This window comes from Salvelinus alpinus, chromosome 6, assembly GCF_045679555.1.
Source record: "Salvelinus alpinus chromosome 6, SLU_Salpinus.1, whole genome shotgun sequence".
Taxonomy (NCBI): Eukaryota; Metazoa; Chordata; class Actinopteri; order Salmoniformes; family Salmonidae; genus Salvelinus; species Salvelinus alpinus.
Window position 1 is genome coordinate 30,114,537 of NC_092091.1, and position 21,700 is coordinate 30,136,236.

The 21,700-nt window shown below is 45.3% G+C and overlaps 1 protein-coding gene across 7 annotated transcripts in view; it reads right to left on the reverse strand.

Moving 5' to 3' along the window:
* The window catches only part of LOC139578525 (SUN domain-containing ossification factor-like), an 81,345-nt gene that overhangs the window by 24,202 nt on the left and 35,443 nt on the right, over positions 1-21,700 (reverse strand). For 5 of the 7 annotated variants that reach the window (XM_071406239.1, XM_071406236.1, XM_071406235.1 and 2 more), the window contains 14 exons: positions 13,023-13,140; positions 11,275-11,373; positions 10,858-11,195; positions 9,882-10,091; positions 9,341-9,518; positions 8,732-8,852; positions 6,762-6,886; positions 6,593-6,660; positions 6,161-6,268; positions 5,945-6,050; positions 4,351-4,371; positions 3,101-3,156; positions 717-808; positions 553-618 (listed from right to left, as the gene is read on the reverse strand). In XM_071406239.1, coding sequence (XP_071262340.1) covers positions 553-618; positions 717-808; positions 3,101-3,156; positions 4,351-4,371; positions 5,945-6,050; positions 6,161-6,268; positions 6,593-6,660; positions 6,762-6,886; positions 8,732-8,852; positions 9,341-9,518; positions 9,882-10,091; positions 10,858-11,195; positions 11,275-11,373; positions 13,023-13,140 — 1,706 coding nt within the window. The remainder of the gene's footprint in view (positions 1-552; positions 619-716; positions 809-3,100; positions 3,157-4,350; positions 4,372-5,944; positions 6,051-6,160; positions 6,269-6,592; positions 6,661-6,761; positions 6,887-8,731; positions 8,853-9,340; positions 9,519-9,881; positions 10,092-10,857; positions 11,196-11,274; positions 11,374-13,022; positions 13,141-21,700) is intronic. The other 2 variants (XM_071406240.1, XM_071406238.1) reach the window with 2 other exon arrangements.

Consider the following 21,700-nt stretch of genomic DNA (forward strand, 5'->3'; position numbering starts at 1 on the left):
CGTCCTTTCCAGCCCATCTCTGCCTGGCTGGCTACAGAGGACCTTGTCAGCCTCTGCTTGTTTTCAATCACTGGTGTGGGGGGGTTGTGTAGAAATGGGTCAGTCTATTTTCTAAATGCTGAACCAGTTGTGTGCAGATGTGTGTATGACTATGGGGGGGGTCTCTTAGCCAATCAGATTGCAGCCTCAGTGCCCTGCCAGGGAGACACAGGGGCTCCAGTGTGTGTAACGGAGTTATGTACACATCAGTAGTCCTAACCCGTATCCCAGCCACAGCTCTCTCTTTGTCAATGTGCCGTCGTGTGGGAATACAGAAACTGAAGAAACATTCAGGACATGTTTTCCAGGAAAGCAGCTTCTTGTCTCTCCATTCTCCAAGAAATACAGAGCCCGTTTTAGAACCAGTTCTGGAGATCAATTCTCTGATGTGATTAGATACAGTAGAGAACTGATGCTGAGCCAGTTAGATATCAAGTTAGCCATGTTTACGCTGTCCTGTGCCGTGTGAAACTACGCTCAGAATGACATGATGCGGTGTGTGTGTGTACATACTTGTGGCAGAGCCCAGCAGATTTTTAGAACCCTTATCCTCAGAGTGGAGGTAGCCAGGTGGGTAGTCTGTAGATAAAATAACCAGATTATTTCAAGGTGGAGAAAACATGATCTTTTATAATAACAACCTGACCAAGTATCACACGCACGGTGTACCTTCTTACCATAATCCTCATCAAGGTATTCCAGCCTCTCTGAGGGGTACTGGGAATCTGCGATCTCTTCGTATTCCTCCACCATACTGGTACCAAACACCCTATAAAACACACACATGATTATATCACGCACACACACGCACACCTGGTTAAATGTATCATATACAGCTGAAAAGACAGGAATTATGATTAGACTAACATGGACATGTTGAGATGACATGCTGTTCCCTATAGTGTTGTTTTTGTACATTAATCTATACATCTCACCCCACTAACCTTATCGACTGAGATAATGTAAACCTTAACATTTAGTTATTTCGTTTATCTACAGAGACGAGCAGCATTTATGTGGATGTGAACGTTGGCCTAGTTAAAAAAAATACAAAAAATAAACGTGTTTTCCTTTAACAGCTCCTGTCCTGGTCTCCACTCCTTGAGGGCACGAGGCAGGGCGAACGTAGAGGGAAGGTAGTGAGTGGGAGGAGGAGGTGGTAAATCTGTAGTAATAGTGTTTTTTACAGCCCTCTGACAGTCAACCCCCTGTTAAACTCACCTAGATTTGTTGTTAATGATTACTCCTTACCTGTCCACTATCCTGTCCTCAACCCCTGTAGGGAATGGCAGGGAGTGTGGGTGATAGGAGGGTAAGGAGGAACTTAGTACATCCAACTCAGCAGAGGACAACAGGGCTACTGTACTGAGTTGAAATGGTTGTATCTCCTGGTCTCCTTCCCTCCCTCTCTCTATATACAGTTGAAGTCGGAGGTTTACATACACTTAGGTCGGAGTCATGAAAACTTGTTTTCAACCACTCCACAAATTTCTTGTGAACCACTCCACAAATTTCTCAAACTATAGTTTTGGCAAGTCAGTTAAGACATCTACTTTGTGCATGACAAGTAATTTTTCCAACAATTGTTTACAGACAGATTATTTCACTTATAATTCACTGTATCACAATTCCAGTGGATCAGAAGTTTACATACACTAAGTTGACTGTGCCTTTAAAACAGCTTGGAAAATTCCAGAAAATGATGTCATGGCTTTAGAAGCTTCTGATAGGCTAATTGACATAATTTGAGTCAATTGGAGGTGTACCTGTGGATGTATTTCAAGGCCTACCTTCAAACTCAGTGCCTCTTTGCTTGACATCATGAGAAAATCAAAATAAATCAGCCAAGACCTCAGAAAAACAATTGTAGACCTCCACAAGTCTGGTTCATCCTTGGGAGCAATTTCCAAAGGTACCAAGTTCATCTGTACAAACAATAGTACACAAGTATAAACACCATGGGACCACGCAGCCGTCATACCGCTCAGGAAGGAGACACTTTGTCTCCTAGAGATGAACGTACTTTGGTGCGAAAAGTGCAAATCAATCCCAGAACAACAGCAAAGGACCTTGTGAAGATGCTGGAGGAAACAGGTACAATAGTATCTATATCCACAGTAAAATGAGTCCTATATCGACATAACCTGAAAGGCTGCTCAGAAAGGAAGAAGCCACTGCTCCAAAACCGACATAAAAAAGCCAGACTACGGTTTGCAACTGCACATGGGGACAAAGATCGTACTTTTTGGAGAAATGTCCTCTGGTCTGATGAAACAAAAATAGAACTGCTTGGCCATAATGACCATCGTTATGTTTGGAGGAAAAAGGGGGAGGCTTGCAAGCTGAAGAACACCATCCCAACCGTGAAGCACGGGGGTAACAGCATCATGTTGTGGGGGTGCTATGCTGCAGAAGGGACTGGTACATGTCACAAAATAGATAACTTCATGAGGAGGATAGAAATTACGTGGATATATTGAAGCAACATCTCAAGACATCAGTCAGGAAGTTAAAGCTTGGTCGCAAATGGGTCTTCCAAATGGACAATGACACCAAGCATACTTCCAAAGTTGTGGCAAAATGGCTTAAGGACAACAAAGTCAAGGTATTGGAGTGGCCATCCCAAAGCCCTGACCTCAATCCTATAGAAAATTTGTGGGCAGAACTGAAAAAGCGTGTGCGAGCAAGGAGGCCTACAAACCTGACCCAGTTACACCAGCTCTGTCAGGAGGAATGGGCCAAAATTCACCCATCTTATTGTGGGAAGCTTGTGGAAACGTTTGAACCAAGTTAAACAATTTAAAGGCAATACTACCAAATACTAATTGAGTGTATGTAAACTTCTGACCCACTGGGAATGTGATGAAAGAAATAAAAGCTGAAATAAATAATTCTCTACTATTATTCTGACATTTCACATTCTTAAAATAAAGTGGTGATCCTAACTGACCTAAGACAGGGAATTTTTACTCTGATTAAATGTCCGGAATTGTGAAAAACTGAGTTTAATTGTATTTGGCTAAGGTGTATGTGAACTTCCGACTTTAACGGTATCTCTTACCTGATGAGGCTGAGGGGGCAGAAGTGTTCTGATCCGAAGTGGGAGATGAGCTCCACCTGCAGTTGAGGGGTGACGAAAGGGTTAAACCACATCGAACACACTTACACCTGGGTAATTAAACCACCCAAACCAGCCCCACTTACATTCTAGTCATCCAGTACATCTAATCTAAATCATTCTAGTCATCCAGTATGTCTGAGCTATAGTAAACCAAAATATAGACGCAACATGCAACAATTTCAAAGACTACAGTTCATATGAGGAAATCAGTCAATTTAAATAAATTCAATTGACTGAATTTATTTCAATTGGATTTGACATGACTGTGAATATTGATACGCATCTGTTGATCAAAGATACCTTACAAAAAAAATGGGCCTCAGGATCTGGTCACGGTATTTCTATGCATTCAAATTACCATAGTTAAAACGCAATTGTGTTCATTGTCTGTAGCTTACAGTATGTCATAACCCCACCGCCACCATGGGGCACTGTGTTCACAATGTTCACATCAGCAAACCGCTCGCCCACATGACGACATACACGTGGTCTGCGGTTGTGTGACTGGTTGGACGTACTGCCAAATTCTCTAAAACTGCGTTGGAGGCTTATGGTAGAGAAATTAACATTCAATTCTCTGGCAACAGCTCTGGTGGACATTCCTGCAGTCAGCATGCCGATTGCACACTCCCTCAACTTGAGACATCTGTGGCATTGTGTTGTGTGAAAAAACTGCACATTTTAGAGTGGCTTTTTATTGTCCCCAGCACAAGGTGTACCTGTGTAATGATCATGCTGTTTAATCCGTTTCTTGACATGCCACACCTGTCAGGTGGATGGATCATCTTTGCAAAGGAGAAATGCTTACCAACAGGGATGTAAACAAATATGTGCACAGAATTTGAGAGAAATAAGCTTTTTATGCATCTGGAACATTTCTGGGACCTTTTATTTCAGCTCATGATACCAACACTTTACATGTTGCGTTTATATTTTTGTTTAGTGGAAATCTAGTCATCCATTACGTCTAAGCTAAATCCTTATAGTCACCCAATACGTCTAAGCTAAATCCTTCTAGTCACCCAATACGTCTAAGCTAAATAAAATCTAAAAGGTGATGTGGAATTTGCCAAGCTCTATTGTTAGTTTTAAAATGTGTCTTGGTCATGCATTACACTATCTGTACACTGCCACCAAAGCTCCCCATGCATCATAGTGCATTACAACCTCTAAAAGAGAAGAATGCCAACCTTTATGTACTTGATGAACATCTGATGCAAGAGGAAGAGGAGAGAGAAAAAAAGGGAGAGAAATCTGTAAAAAGGCTGATTCATGCCACTAGCAAGTCAAGCATCTGGTCATTTTTCTTCAGCATTTTATTTTTTGGACAACACAACACACAGTATTCACAGACTAAACGCTTGCTCTTCAAGAGACTACAAGGCAAGGGCAAGGTAAGGTATACAAAGCAATACAAGGTGCGCATAGCATTACAAGGGAATAAGGTATTATAAGTATCCATAGCAGTAACTTTAGAGGAGTAGGGAAGAGGTAGACAGACAACCTAGACAGACCGCAGGTTGATAACAGCTTCAGTTCCTATTGAAATTAAGACATCGATAACCCTAAGACCTTGTCACACAGTACTTTGTAAAATCACAAAACAGTGGCATATTTAAAAAAACTCATACAATTAACCAAACATCACAAAGAATGCACCAGCATGACAAATATTGTTATTTTAAACTATACAGAAGAACTATGAAAATGCATTAACACTTAAAGCGTTAGATAAGAGAAGATCATGGGGGGGGGGGGGGGGTTGAGTTGAACGACTAGAATACAGTAAATACTTCCCCATACTATTTCTACTGTATTTATTACACATAGAAGTAGAAAAGGAAGCTGAAACACATCCTCAGAATATACATCCTCACACACAGTCACACACGCACAGAAGCATATTGTGTGAGGTATGAGTAGGGAGCCATTCAGGCTCATGTTGATGACACGAGGAATCCCTCTGGGCATAGAACACAGAATACAAATGGTGTGTGTGTGTCTGCAGTGTGTGCGTTGGTTGGTTCTTCTATCCTTGTGGGGAACTAAAATCCCCCAAAGTCCCCACAAGGATAATAAAACAAGAAATTCTCCCTCATGGGGAAATTTCCCACATCCCCATGAGGACAAAGGCTGTTTTAAGCTTAGGGGTTTGGTTTAAAGGTAGGGTTAAAATTCGGGTTAGAATTACAGTTAGGGTAAGGGGTTAGTGGTTAGGTTTAGGGTTACATGTTAAGGTTATGGTAAGGATTAGGTTTAGGGTTACAGGTTAGGGTTATGGTAAGGATTAGGTTTAGGGTTAAGGTAAGGATTAGGTTCATGGGTTAGGGTTACAGGTTAGGGTTATGGTAAGGATTAGGTTAATGGGTTAGGGTTACAGGTTAGGGTTATGGTAAGGATTAGGTTAATGGGTTAGGGTTACAGGTTAGGTTTATGGGAAGGATTAGGTTCAAGGGTTAGGGTTACAGGTTAGGGTAAGGATTAGGTTTAGGGGTTAGGGTTACAGGTTAGGTTTATGGTAAGAATTAGGTTTAGGGGTTAGGGTTACAGGTTAGGTTTATGGTAAGGATTAGATTTAGGGGTTAGGGTTACAAGTTAGGTTTATGGTAAGGATTAGGTTCAGGGGTTAGGGTTACAGGTTAGGTTTATGGTAAGGATTAGGTTCAGGGGTTAGGGTTACAGGTTAAGGTTATGGTAAGGATCCGGGAAAATAGGATTTTGAATGGAAATAAATGTTAGAAGAACATAACGTGTGTGTGTGTGTGTGTAAATGTCGGTGTGTACCTTGACATATTTGGCATAGAGCTGTTCGTCCAATGGGAAGCTCTGGACTGTACGCTCATCACGGGCGTGGAACGTTCCCAACTTCACCCACTTGTTGGTGGGATACCTGAGAGAGAGGGAGAAAGGGGCGGTCAAAGGGGGGCGTGTCCTGAGGAAAACCGGAAAGGGAAAGGAAACCGAAATGGGTCTGTCACATTTTTCAGGGTGTGCGCATACCTGTCACTGATGGAGACCAGGAAGTCTTTCGGCGTGGAGGAGAAGAGTTCAAAGTTAGCGATGTCCAACTGTTTCACCTGGATGGGCTCACACAGCTCTATTACAAACCTAGAGAGAGGCAGAGAGAGAGATGGTGGGGGAGAGAGAGTTAGAAGAGGCAAATTAATGTGAGAGAACTTTCAGCTCTGTCAAATATCCTCATCTCCCCTTGACATCTGCCTGGGCAGATGGTTGGCAGTTGGGGTCACACGTGCTGAGCTGACAAGGGGACTAGTGTATGTGTATGCTTTTGGGGAAAACAGCAGCGCACTGAGTCACGTTGTCACCCTGCAGCTTCAGAGAGCAGACAGGACCGGGGGGGGGATCAAAAAGAAAGGAGAGAGGGCAGACAACTGTTCAGAAAATTAGAATGTAGGTGTGTGTGTGTCTCACCAAATCTTGTTGCTGCAGGGGTTCAGCATGTACAGGTCCATATTCTCCATGAGGATAGCTGAGGTACTCTGGCAACGAGGGACAAGAGAGAGCATGACATGGCAAATATGAGTCTGTTCCTGTCCTCCAAACGCAAGAGTTCATGGTTGTGTGTGTGTGAGTGTGTTACCTTAGCCTCTGTATTAGCTGACAGCATCTTAGCTCCACATTCCACAGAAGCATAGTTGTTTTTGAAGTTCTTCTGCACCTTCTTCACAGGGGGGATGCCACTGGAGGAGGTATGGAGGGACAGAGCTGGAAGTGAGAGAAAGGGGGGTTAGGTGGTGGATGTTTGTGTGCGCACGCTTAAGGGAACTCATTCATTTGATTTATTTAGCTAGGATAGTCCACTCAGTAGCAATTGCCACTGTTTTCCAGAGAGTCCCGGGAAAACTGGGTCATCTTAATGTACAGAACACAATCATTCATGTAGAGAAGATACAGTACCTGTCAGAGATACTGTATCAGTAGCCTAGTCTGATTCCTATAATCTATAGTCGCTATATCAGTAGCCTAGTCTGATTCCTATAATCTATTGTCGTTTAAATCAGCAGCCTAGTCTGATTCCTATAATTGCTATATCAGCAGCCTAGTCTGATTCCTATAATCTATAGTCGCTATATCAGTAGCCTAGTCTGAATCCTATACTCTATTGGTTATCAGCGTGCAGGCCAGGCTGAGACAGTGTGTTGTACACCGTACGTGGTGTACCTTAAAATGCATAGGTTGTTTTCAGAAAATAAAAAAACAAGGATGCAGGCATGTTACATGCACAGGTATGCATACACTCCACGAGTCTCGGACACACAAGTTAGCATTAACACAAGTTAGCATTAACGCGGGACAGAGCAGGTTGGGTACACTCCACGACTCTCGCACACACAAGTTAGCATTAACGCGGGACAGAGCAGGTTGGGTACACTCCACGACTCTCGCACACACAAGTTAGCATTAACGCGGGACAGAGCAGGTTGGGTACACTCCACGACTCTCGCACACACAAGTTAGCATTAACGCGGGACAGAGCAGGTTGGGTACACTCCACGACTCTCGCACACACAAGTTAGCATTAACGCAGGACATAGCAGGTTGGGTACACTCCACGAGTCTCGCACACACAAGTTAGCATTAACGCGGGACAGAGCAGGTTGGGTACACTCCACGACTCTCGCACACACAAGTTAGCATTAACGCAGGACAGAGCAGGTTGGGTACACAGGGGTCATGTGAGACTGATGTCTAGAACGGAGGCATTCATTAATATTTGACCAAATACAAAACTTTTCAAATATCAATAACTTAAACATTACAGTTCAGTCAGTGTTTTCCTGTGTTTATGAGAAAACTCCAGATGAAACCACTAATTGTACTATTCAGAACTCTTCTTGGATCATGTGCCATCGTCACCCTCTCTGTCCAAAAATGTGAAGGTTGTTTGGATGGGTTTCTGGGCTAGGGAAATGTTCCCCCATCTGTCTGTCTGATGGTGAAGCTGAGGACAGGAGATCTACATAAGGTCCAGTTTCTAGCTCTGTGGCTAATAAAACAATGGGTTAACTCACTCTGCCACACTGTCTATGACCTAACAGTGTGTGGGTGCCCATGCGTGTAATCTGGGAGCATGTGTGTGAGTGCACGTGGCGTGCTAAGGCGTGTGTTGAGTTTGAAAGCGTAAGTGTGAGAGTGTAACTCATGGATGTCTGTGTGTGTCTGTGTGTCCTTCTGCTCCTGTAGACTGGGCCATTAGTGATGGTGGAAAAAGAGTGCTGCCTAAGAGGACGAAGAGAGTGATAGATTACGCAACACACACACACACACACTGCAATACCCATAATTCCCTCAGTCAGAGAGAGGAGGGAGAGAGGGAAGAGGTGCAAGAATGAAAGGTAAGGGAGAGAAACAGAGAGAGGGAAGGAGTAAGATGGAGGGAAGGGAGATAGGAGAGGAGGGACTTGAAAGGAGGACAGAGATTTCCATGCAAGGCCTCTGCACACATTTGTCTGAAAAATTACTGTATCGAAACAGCATCATTCACGGTCACTGAGCTTCTCCTGAACACGATGTTAATGAGGGGAACGTGTCCCTGTGTGTGTTTCTTACTCTTCTCCTTCTCCACCTCCATGACTTGTTTCTTCCACTCGTCGAAGGTTGGGATGTCCTCCTTACTGGGCACTGAGGGGTCCGTCTCCTTACCACTGGCATCCACTGCCTCATCCACTGCCTTGTCAGGTATAGAGACCCACACGTTACACAGACATGTTATACACACACACACACAGTGAGCTGTAATTGATATACATCATTCCTTTATAAAGACCCCAGAACGGTCAACAAAGCCTCTTACACACAGAGCCAATCCAGTAGAGCTGTGTGTCTGCAGCCAATCCGGTTGGAAAACAGACCAGCTCTGCACCAATACTGGCTTGGACAGGGCTTCTCTCATTCTCTCTCACTCACTCCCATCCACACTCTCTCTCTCCCCCTCCCTCCCTCCCTACAGTAGGAGAAAGGCAGAGGGTTCAATAATTGAATTAAACATTAATGAAACAACTCAGAGGACTGGCAGCCAAGCCATGTGTAGCCCCAGTCCTCAATGTTCACACGCAAACCTCTACACTCCTCATTACACTTACAGTCAGTGGCAGAAATAACAGTAAATTCTCTATAACATTACCAGCGTGGGGACTAGGTTGTGGGACTCCCTCTCACCTGCTGGTCTTGGTGTGTGTCTTGGTGCCTGTGGGATGTGTTTCCCCCCTGGTTCAGCTCTGGTAGGCCCTGGTCTGGGTCTTCTGGGCTGAGAGACGTCTGGACATCAGCATCAGAACCTGGAGCAACCTGACTTTGACCCTGTTCTGACTGGCTCTCTACAGAGTCATCATCAGCACTATGGAAAGAGGAGAGGGAGAGAGAAAGACGGAGAGGGAGGAGAGACAAGAGGGAGGGGATGAAGGGAGAAAAACAACATTTAATGCACAGTCTGGATGCACGCAAACAAAATATTTTCTTTCAATAACATTCCTTCCATTCATGTTCCATGCCATCAACAGTGTGTTTGTCCGTAATGAACAACAGCAGAAAAGAAGCAAAAAAACTAAGAAAACAAAATAAGAGACGAATAAAGGAGAACAAGGCCACCGGTCGTTGTTTGAGTTTAGCGGAGAGGAGTGTCTGGCATCCGATTGGTTACCTGCATGGTTGTTTACCTGTTTCTGCTTTCTGATTGGTTCAATTCAAACTCTGTACTCACCTCGTGGGCGGGCTGCCAAAAGGAGGGGTTTGGGTTGCCAGGTTGTGGGGAATCATCCCACACTGAGAGCCAGAGAAATCAGCAAAAACATTGCCCTCTAGAGAGGAATTAGATCCAGCACTGGCAACCTCTAAAGAGGGATCGGCTTCAGCACGGGCAACTTCTACAGGGGAATCCTCTACCGCGGGATCAGATCTGGCAACTATTGAACTGAGGGAAAGAAAGGACATGCCATTTATGGAAGAGCCCCAAGGAGGGAGGGAGAGGGCGATAGAGGACAGATGGGGTGGGGAGAAGGAGAAAGAGAGGGATGGGGGAGAGAGAGAAAAGGGGATGCGGTTGGGGGGGTGTCTTTGGAATGGTAAGCCTCCTCCAGCCCAGGCTGTGGTGAGTCAAATGTTCATTGTAAAAGGCAAGTGTCCACATCTTGGCAGCCATTTTGAGTAGGTCCGACAAAGAGCGCTAAACTAGCCAGTAAACCCCCTGGCAGAACCATCCAAGGATCCAATGACACCTGATCTGATCAGGTCTGGCAATCCCCATCTGTCCAGAGGTCCAGTTTAGCAGACAACCAACATTTCCACTTATTCCCACCAAGTCCAGTCCAACTTTTAGTCCAGGTTCAGATAGGTTAATTGACGAAGGAACCAGTGCACAAAGTTAACTGCAGGTTTACAGCAGTAAACGGTGTATAGCGAGGGGCAGCGGGGGCCCCCAAGATTGAGAAGGGGGAAAAAAGTCAAGTCAATAAGAAAAATATCAATATACGAAAAATGTAAAACAACAAATGCAGCTGAAAGGGAATACCAGTTAGATAAATGGATCTACATCACAGTGGTAGACTGAATGACGCCTCTTACGATAAGTACGTTATTGATCCCAAGGACAAAAATGGTCTTGGACACATAATTCTGCTGTATAAACAGACATCACGTCTCATACACATCATGCGTACAATACACAGTTCTCATCTTACCTGGATGGGGCTGGAGCAGGGATGTAAGAGGTAGGTGTGTGTTGGGGGTCTTCTGTAGAGGGGGCTGGGCTGGGGTCTGCCGGTGCATCTCTGGGGGTCTCGACTGGGCCTGTGTGGTCTGTGGAGGCCTGTCCCTGGGTTGGGTCGTCGCTGAGCGGTGGGGTGGAGGGGGATGAGGGTGCAGGTGCCTGGTTCTGGAGGGGAGTGGGTTGTGTATCGGGCTCTGGGTCTGTGTGGATGTGTGTGTTGTGTGAGTGAGGCTCAGCAGCGGGGGGTTCAGGATCCAGGTGTGGTTCTGGGGCAGACCAGACCACCACCGGCTCCTCCTGATTCACAGTCTGGAAAACACACACCTATTCAATTCTCATTGCACGCGTGTGTGTGTGTGTGTGTGTGTGGTGTTTGTGTCTCTGTTACCTGTTCAGTGTTGTGTGTGTTGGGCTCCTCTAGTGTAGCCCTCGTTGTCTCCAGTTCCACGTCGTAGGTGTGTGTGTGTGTCCTCGACGACTCCTCCTCCTAGGGAACAGTCACACACACCGTTAGAACACGTGCGTGCGCGCACACACACGGAAGAGGAAGTTTGAGGTCCACAGAAACTCCAGTAAACTGAAGTAGACTAGCCTGTTACACCTGTTAGGTTCTACATAAACAGTAAAACTCATGGACGACTATGAAGAGCTCAAACCAAGTTTATTCACCCACTGGGTCAAACAGCTGAAAATGACAAAGACCAGCACAAGTATTTATACCCTCCTTTAGGCCGAGTCTCCTCCTTGCTCCTCTAAACGCTACATCTTTGTCGCTAGGCAGGAAGTTAAGTGATAAACTGTTCCTTCACCTTCATCTGACCAGACCTTGGCGCACACTAATCCACAGCTAACCAACCGTATCAGTGACGGCAACCAAGTGATTGCCTTCTCCCTTACTTAGTAACTTTCTAGGTCTATACTTCTTATCAAACCGCCATTCAGCCCACCATATACATTCCTCATGCATGTAACTATTAACGTCTGGCGTAGCAAGTATTTCAAACTGCAACCCAACACTCCGTAAGACATGACAGAGAATGATAAAGAGTCTGAGGAACACCAGAAACACGGGAATTAGCATCTCAGGTTGAGAAACAGTAAGTTACTTTGTTATACTGAGGGACAGAACAAGAGACTGTTCTATAAATGGACTGACAGTATGTCTGATTGCTATGGACACACACACACACACACACACACACACACACGACCAGCTCACAGCAGACCAGTTCATGGCCACGAAGGACTACATTTGGGTTAACACAGCAGCCCTCCTCACCCCTCTCCCTCAGACTGCCAGTTCTGAGCTGTGTGGATATGGGCTAAAACACTTTAAGAGGGATTAGTCTTAAAGTGGCTAATGCTGTGAAGAGAAACACTGCGTGAGGAATAGTGGGGCATAGTGGGGTCTGGGGGGAAAGTCTATTGCACAATAACAACTAATGGTAAGTCTTACATAACAACCCCCCCTTTCCTCACCTCTAGCCATAGGTTAAGAAAATATACGGCCCCACACACACTCACCACTCCCTCTCTACCTGGGCGAACTCCCACACTCAGTACGGCCTCGCCTCCTACCCGTCTTTTAGCGCGGGTCATGCATGGCCCATTAACACCCCCCTCCCCTCTCTTAACTCATGGCTTTGTAGGGTAGGAAAACACATGCTTTAGATGGCTCATGGTGCAAATAAACAATTGTTCAACTCTGGTCTAACAGTATCATAGGTCAAGTCTAGGTCCAAAAGGCTCCGTAACAGCTTCTACCCCCAAGCCATAAGACTGCTGAACAATTAATCAAACAGCCACCCGGACTATTAGATTGACCACCCCCCACATGTACAAATTACCTCAACTAACCTGTAACACCACACAGTGACTCGGTACCGGTACCCCCTGTATGAAGCCTCATTATTATTATTTTATTGTGTTACTTTTTATTTATTTAGTAAATATTTTAACTCTATTAAGGGCTTGTAAGTAAGCATTTCACAGTAAGGTGTACACCAGTTGTGACCAATCAAATTTGATTCGATCATATGTTTGCTTTGTGTCTGAAAGCCCATAGACAAACAATAAGTCTGTAGTGGTTTATTAGCCTGACGGTCCAGTCTGTCTGTGCTTCAGCCATCTCCTCACCTTGCGGTCAGTCCTGTGGTACAGCTCATAATGATGCTCTGGGAGGCTGCTTTCGCCACTAGACACACCTGGAGCTGACGAGCTGTGCTCTGAACAACACACATTACGACTGGGGTACCTGGAACACACACACAGAGACGCAGTCAGAAACACACATTACGACTGGGGTACCTGGAACACACAGAGACGCAGTCAGAAACACACATTACGACTGGGGTACCTGGAACACACAGAGACGCAGTCAGAAACACACATTACGACTGGGGTACCTGGAACACACAGAGACGCAGTCAGAAACACACATTACGACTGGGGTACCTGGAACACACAGAGACGCAGTCAGAAACACACATTACGACTGGGGTACCTGGAACACACAGAGACGCAGTCAGAAACACACATTACGACTGGGGTACCTGGAACACACACACACACACAGAGACGCAGTCAGAAACACACATTACGACTGGGGTACCTGTGGCTCAACATATGAACATGATCTCACGTTTCACAAGTGTCCTGTGTTTATAAGCCAGGTTCATCATTGTTGTTACTACGCATCAGTGGACTTGACCTGTGGGCCCAGTGAGGGGTAAAGGCTGAGGTGATGTGGCGGGAGAAGAGGGAGGGTCCCCGGCGGTTTATGTGTGTAGGGACCAATGGACATGGGGCTGCCTGAATAGGTTCACTTTTTAAAAATCAGTATTTAACATTTGAATGTTTGTTACATGATGAACACTTTCTCCCGGCCTGTTTGAAGACCAGTATGGATCTAAACAACAACGGGACGCTGCAATATTCACCTCCCACCCGTCTCTGAAACCCGAGAGCTTCTGCTTGACCACTCAAACATCAATGTCAGGTCAGAGCTGGACACACACACGTTAACACCCTGTCAACTGGCAAGTCTATAGGGGATCACTCAAACCCACACAGTATATAATATCAGTATGTAGAACATAGGTCTGTAATGTCACTCTATTTATCCTGACCTAGACTGATGAACACATCATTGCTACATCCTCCTTGGATACAGAACACATGATGCAGGCATCTCATCATCCAAGCCTCCAGTCCTGCTGGGGTTGCAATGAGGGCCTATTCATATAGCGGCAACACCTTGTACCTGCATACACCCAGCCCTCCCCAGATCTATCATCTAGAGAGATGCGATGTGGCAGTGTGGGTAATGTGAGAGGCAGCCTATACCGATCCAGAGCATAATATGAACCCTGCGGTGGATGCAGCCATGGCTTTGAACAATGTACACATTCAAATGTCACATACACGAGAGAGAAAGGCAGATGTACGACCAGGGGGTGGGGGTATACTGTAAGTTGACAGGCCTATAAGTAGGCAAAACAAAATGTATTTTCACGATTTCAGTTACATCATGAAAATGTATAAATCGTTTTTGTCTCTCAAAATTTACCAAATCAAAAGATGTTATCTATATCATAGGGTCTTACAGGAGGCATGTATAGGTCTAGAAAGGGCCCGTAACAGCCACTTTCATCATGATTTTCTAGAAAATGGTTTGTGATACAAAATGTAAAAAGAATTTAAAACATTCTTCCTCGCAATTAAGTTTCGATGTGAGAATTGCTAGAACAACCTGAGATACCAAAACTATTTTCCACTCCTGCGGAATTGCCCAAGAGGATCTGAGAAGTATGAGTAATAAATTACACAAATTACACCTAGCCAATCGGGGGTTGATTTGGAATTGGTCTTTTTCCACTTTATTCAAACTCAACGACTAGTGAAATACCACACGAGGTAACATCACCATGAGGGGGCTAGTAGTGGGTAGAAGGTCACCTTACAAACCCATTGAACTGTAGGCTCTGCCATATACCCGGACGTAGCCCTTAGCCATACAGCGAATAGACGTCTACACCTAGCTACATAGGCCTATAGTTTAGGGTACACCTCGTGACTAAACAGACTTCTGCCACGGTAAAGATAGAGGTGAAGGCAGGAGTGTTTGTCACAACATGTCTGAGGAACTCCTGGACAGGAACCACAAGATGATTGACAGTTCTGTTTACCACTGGGTTTCTGTGTAGGGGTGGGTGTTGTACTAGCTCCTAGACTAGAGCCTGATCCTCCAATACAGCAAACGACACTAGTGTGGGCAAGGCTCTTCTCTACACAATGTGTGAATGATACAGTGTTGAAACCAGTTCAGTTTGACAGGGAGGCTGACTGACTACTGAGGAGGCCAGGTGTGCATAAAAGCTTCTAGTCTGGTTGTGGGGACACCTGTCTGTCAGCACTGCACCCCCCCCCCATTACTTCAAAACTCCTCAACGCACAGACGCATGGTAGAACTAGAAGTAAAGTAACTATATATTGTATGTTACAGGAGTGAGAAACACTTCTGTGAATACAAAGTAGGAAGTTATGACCCAGTTAGAAACTACCCTCCCTGTCCTCTTCTGTAACGCTACTTGTAAAGAGAGCCGAGTGTTGACACATGAAAAAAGAGCAGAGTGTTGGCGCACATTCCTACTCTTAGAGAAAGAAAAGGAAGTAACCTTTGCTTGAAGGAGCAGCTTTGGGGAGGAATGTATGTGACCTAGTTCTGTTAGTTATATAAGGAGTGGAGGGGTGGGGGGGGGAGGCACAGGCAGGGAAAGAGTTGCAGGGGAAAGTTGCCCCTACACGCTGATCTAGGGTCAGTTTCGCATTTTCCCCCACTAATGGTTACATTTAGGATTGGGGAGGGAAACATGATCCTATATCTAGGGGAAACTACACCCCTGAGCAGGGAAAGTGACAGACCAGAGATGGGAGAGGAATGAGAGAAGAGACCAGAGAGGGGGAGCGAGAGGAGAAAAGGGATTTCTGTTCCTGTAGTCCGTCAATGTCGGTAAAGAGGGAAGAGCCTCAGGCATTACACTGACTCAGCGCTTCTTCTAGCCTACTTCCGCCATCTCTTTTCTTCCCCCTCTCTCTGTTTTCTACTCTTCACAACAGGCAGATCTAAACCTTACCACATCTCATACAGACAGAGAGCTTATGGTGGAGAGAACACAAAGCGGGGTGTGGAACTACTGCAGAAATGATTTGAGATTAGAGGACAAATAATATGGTGAATGACCAGCTCCCACTAGGAACCGGTGCAGTTCTTCCAGTTCAGTGCAGATGAAGGAGAGGAGCCGGAACAGGAAGCTACTTTAGACTATTGAGATGCAATAAGAGTTGATTTGGGATTGGACCCTGATAAACTCCGGGCCCCTAGTGTCACATTGGGACAAAAGGCAGACACATCGTTCAGAGGGTTTGGCATCATGGTTGAGCAGACTCACTGCCTGTGACTCACTGCAGATAATCTGATCTGCTCGCCTCGATGCACGGAGCATGTCTGGCTAACAAATATTCTCCCGTTCTCTCTCCCTCTCTTTCCGTCTGCCTAATACACACACAAAACACCAGTTAAAGCTATGGTTATGGCCAGCCAAATCCCCTGACATTTCCTGTTAGGTTTAGAGCCACACAAAAGGGCCAAAGGGAGAGACAGTAGTACAGGACCTAGCCAACAGACTGCACTGAAAACACAGCGACACCAAAGCCTGTGTCCACCATAACAATAGAGATAGGATGTGGAGGGAGGCTAAATGGTCCTGCGTTAAGATAACAATCCATGCTTTATTTGACCTCTCCTTACCCGGACTTTCCCATCCAACACCAGCACCACATTTCTCTGACCCTGTCCAGTTAGGTCTGTTTCAGTCAGGGACAGTGCGTCTGGACTCAATGGTTCCTTTATGAATACTGGCTAGACTTTTATTCCCAGTTCTGACTTGAATGAGAAACCTGCCAGCGTGTCTGATGAAGGTATACGACCACTGCACTGACTTTCCTCCCTCTGGTCTGTCTACACACACACACACACACACACACACACACACACACACACACACACACACACACACACACACACACACACACACACACACACACACACACACACACACACACACACACACACACACACACACACACACACACACACACACACACACACACACACACACACACACACCTCACTGCATGACAACGCTCACATAAGCACAGGTTTCCAAACCCAAAGACAGATCCTTGGTAGCCAGTAACTAACTCAGGTGCTGCTGACGGTGATGCAAGGCAGTCCCAGTAGCCTGGTGTAGCTCGGTGCAGGTCCTGCGTGGCCTAACTAGCTGCACACTAAACACCTTCATCTGATAGCTCTTAATTAAGAGTGTTAAAATGACCCACAGCTAACTATAGCATGAAATATGTCAGGACCTTTCTACTCACAGCTAACCTCATTACTACTGATACAACCACCCCTATTCTCATTTGATAGGGTCAGCAGAGAAAGAGAGAGTGAGCAAGAGAGAGAGGGAGGGAACAGGGACTCACCAGTTAGCAGGTAGGTGGAGAAGGTGGAGAGAAGTGAATATAACAGGGAAGGAGAGGAGGGAGAATAGATCATCCACTAGCTGGCAGTGAGGCAGTTGGCAGAAAACAGTGTTGCTGTTATTTCAGGTTGTGGATGAAGTACATCATGGAGACCGACTGACAGGTCGCTGGGTGGATGGTAACACTTTTTGGCCTGTAATGGGTTGGGTTATGATGCTGCTGTAGGAGTTTCAAATGGGTTTTAAATGGTTAATTGGTTTTAGTTAACAGAAGAACCAGAAGAGCTGCAGCAGAACCATTCAGCCTCCAGAGCACTTAACGTCCAGGGCTCTAAAGCACAACCATTCTGATCGCATATCCTCCCAATTGTTTTTTCTTCATGTTGCGGATTGGGAAGGTCGCATTTTTCATTGATAAACCATGTCGCGGGCTGTTCTAAAACTATTCGCAGGCCATAAACCACTAGTTTAACACCTTGTTCAGTCATGTTTGTTACCTCATTAGCTAGCTAGCCAACAACCTGGTAAATTTAACAGTAGGCTATATCCAAACATTTGGGGAACAGAATGAGAGGAAAAGGGACAGCTTCTTCAGGAGATCAATGATCATAGCAATGAATGAATGGCAGATCTCCTGCATGTCATCATGGCAAACGTGACGCTCTTAAAAAGAGACAGTGTTCAATGTAATGCATCTCAACCAGGCCCCCACTGTCGGGTCTGGAGCATGAAGTCACAAGCTCTGCTGGTCGGCTACTACGTAGCAACCTAGTCGTGTCAAAAACCCTAGTCTGCCCTAGAAAGCGTAAGTAAATTCCGATTGCCAGAACGGCCCATTTTTATTTTTACGCAGTTTTGGGTAAAAAATGTTGTTGCTATGATCAACTTCCATCCCCACTGTGAATTGTAAAAGTTCCCTGCAAATCGAGATATTTAATTAAATTGCGATCAATTCTGACTACTACATTTGTCGTCACACAGGACCACGTGCTGACACAGACCAATCACGGGCCAGCAGGCTATGAAGAGGCTCCCGGTTGACTTTCTCGGGCAGGATGAAAATCACTACATCAACCATGATCCGTCGCTAGTTACAGCCACTTTCACCATGATCCTTCGCAATATTTTGGCGCGCTTCAAATTCTTCCGGCTTCCTGCACCATCAGGCGTTTTCCATAGGAATATGTGGATGACGTCAGCTCGATCACTACCTACTGGTTTTAATGTCTATGATATCAATAGGGAAATAGTGCTTTTACATCATGTGGAAACTTAATTTTCCACAAATTTCTTTGTCATTATATTTGAATGACAGTTATTTGTATCAACATTTTAGCTTTTTATAATAAATAAACGTATTTATAGGGTTACTCGCTTGTTTCAGAAGTATCTAGAATTAATTTAGGCTATATCTCAAACGCTAAAAATAAAAACAACTCTGGTGCTCATAAATGTAACGTTGTGCTAACTTGTTAAAGTTGGGCGCACCAATGCTACAAATCATTTTTGTACATTTAGACATCTAGTTCTGCCATTGTTAGCTAACATTTATCTGAATACCATATTAGAGAAAGACAGTTACTAAAATTGGAAGTCATACAGCATCCATAATGAATAACATAGTTATTAGCCCGAGGTCTGAAGGCTGATGCCATTTGAAAATGTTCTGTTAATAGAACAATGTGTGTGTGTGGCCCTGAGGTTGGAGAGGAGTCTTGTGATGCCGGCAGTTGGATCTCAGATTAGAGATGGTGGACTCTCTGGGTTCAGTGGGTTGTACGAGGTAGGCAGGGAGGGAGTGGTGCTGAGAGGAGCATCAAAGTAGAGACGGTAGAGAACACCACTACAATGTAAGTTGGTGGCATTTCTATTAACAAACCATATTTTCCCACTTTCTCCCTCATTGGACACCAAACGTAGATGACAAAGGATCTTACCTCCATCACTGCCAAGTCTCCAATGCCTAGAGACACCAAATGCATGGACACTTGGACAGAGACTGAGACGTTCAAAAAGGTCATGAGTCCAGCTGTTTCTTCCTGAGCTCAGGTACGTATTAAAGATCAAAACCAAACTAATACTCAATATAGCACATCTACTAAACCAGCAACAGTCGAAGACAAACAGGAGAGAGAATTAGAGGTAGAAACAGAAAGGATAACGTTTTAGTAATCGAGAGGTAGACAGAAAGCTACACAGAGGTAAAGAGAGAGAGAGGTAGAGACAGAGAACGAGAGAGAGGTAGAGAGAGACACGTGTGCAGGCCACAGTGAGTGCAGGCCAGGCAGTATGCCAGCAGGGCTGTTAAAGTAGGGCAGAGCCACGGCCAAGCAGACAAAAAGATTCCGTCTGCGCACAAGGGGGGCAGAGCTCTTAACAGACCAAGCACTGTGTGTGTGTGTGTGTGTGTGTGTGTGTGTGTGTGTGTGTGTGTGTGTGTGTGTGTGTGTGTGTGTGTGTGTGTGTTGTTGTGTGCGTATACTGTATGGTTCTGTATGTGTTTTTACCAGTGATTTGATATAAATAACACCGGATAGCAGTTGCAAAGCCCGCTCATCCCACATAATCTCCTTCACCGGAGCATCACTTGGAGGGCAGCTGGAGCTAGAGGAGGAGGGCATCCCCAAAATATGGGGATTTTCACTGTTTTGGCTGTAGATACTGCTAGGTTCTGCAACAGCTAGCGGGTCTGAAACATCATCTACCAGCTGTAGTGGCAGAAATGAGTACTGCACATTGCAAGCGCCATGCTCTACCAACTGAGCCACAGGGGATCACTACCGTAGCTACTGTGTTCTGTATTGCAAGAGCACACACTGTACCTGATCCACAAATCTACTTGATCACTGTGTTCTATCAGTGATTCATCTCTGCTACTGTGGTACAAATCCATCCAACGACTAGTTTAACAACAAGAGCTGCTCTGGTGTGTGTGGTGTGTTAGTGAGCAGTTCCGGGTCGTGACTCATGATGTCACACAGAGGGGGTTAGGTTAAGCCCCTGCAGCAGAGCAGTATGTTACCACAGTGCATTAGGCAGATACGTTTCAGTCAGTCAGAGAGCAGAACACCGAGCACACCCCTCAATGTCTCTAACGTCCTGGCCCACAGCAGGCTGTAATGCAGTAAACGCTTCAGCATCAGGACCAGGGAAAGGAGGTGCGTGTAGGCTGAGAGAGAGTAATCCCACACCAAACCATCTTTGTTATTGACTTGCAAAACCACACTGCAACAGAATGAAGCTCAAACAATACTTATTTGACTCACAATAAACTTACATTGCAGGCAGACCGTATAGCACAGATCCACAATTAGCCTACTGCATGCATTACTAAAATACATTGTACCACACACACACCTAATGTCACCAAATAACAGTTATTTTGTTCTTAGCCATAACTATCTCCAGAAAGTTGTATATGTTGCGTGACAGTGTGAGAGATCACAGGGCCAGTCTCTCCCAGAACAGCTCTTTAATGTTTAGGATTGGGTAGAATAGGCTGTTCCTAGATCTGTGGCTAAAAGCAACTTCTACCTGGTACAGTCAGAAACAACAACAATAAACTTGACTGTATAGCCTTCTGTATTACTCAGAGCTGCTCCGTCAGGAACTGCCCCATGCCAACACTACAGTACCATGCTAACAGCACTTAGGCTACTAAACCCATTGGAGTGACAGACATAATGGCGCCGGAGGGGACGGCCACCGTTTTACGGGCTCCTGGCCAATTGTGCTATTTTGTGTGTGTTTTTTGCGCTGATTCTAACTTTGTTAATACATCATGTTTTGGCAATTGTTTCATATACAGAAAAGAGCTTCTGGACATCAAACCAGAAATGACTAATCCCAGACCAGGACATAATGCTAATCCCAGACCAGGACATAATGCTAATTCGCAGACCAGGACATAATGCTAATCGCAGACCAGGACATAATGCTAATCGCAGACCAGGCCCAAATCCCCGTCACTCGGCAGAGGAGGCGCTATAGGGGTTGGCATGCGGGATATCAAACGAGACTGCGACGGCGAGTGGATAAGTTGCCATTACCCTCCGTTCTCTTGGCGAACGTGGAATCACTGGTAAATAAACTGGATGAGCTCCGTTCGAGCCTATCCTATCAACGTGATCTGAAGAACTGAAATATGTTTCACTGAGTCGTGGCTAAACAAAGCCATGAAAAATATAAATCTAGCTGTTTTTTCTATACATCGGCAGGACAGAACAGCTGCGTCCGGTAACTGAGGGGAGGGGGGGGGGGGGGTTGTCT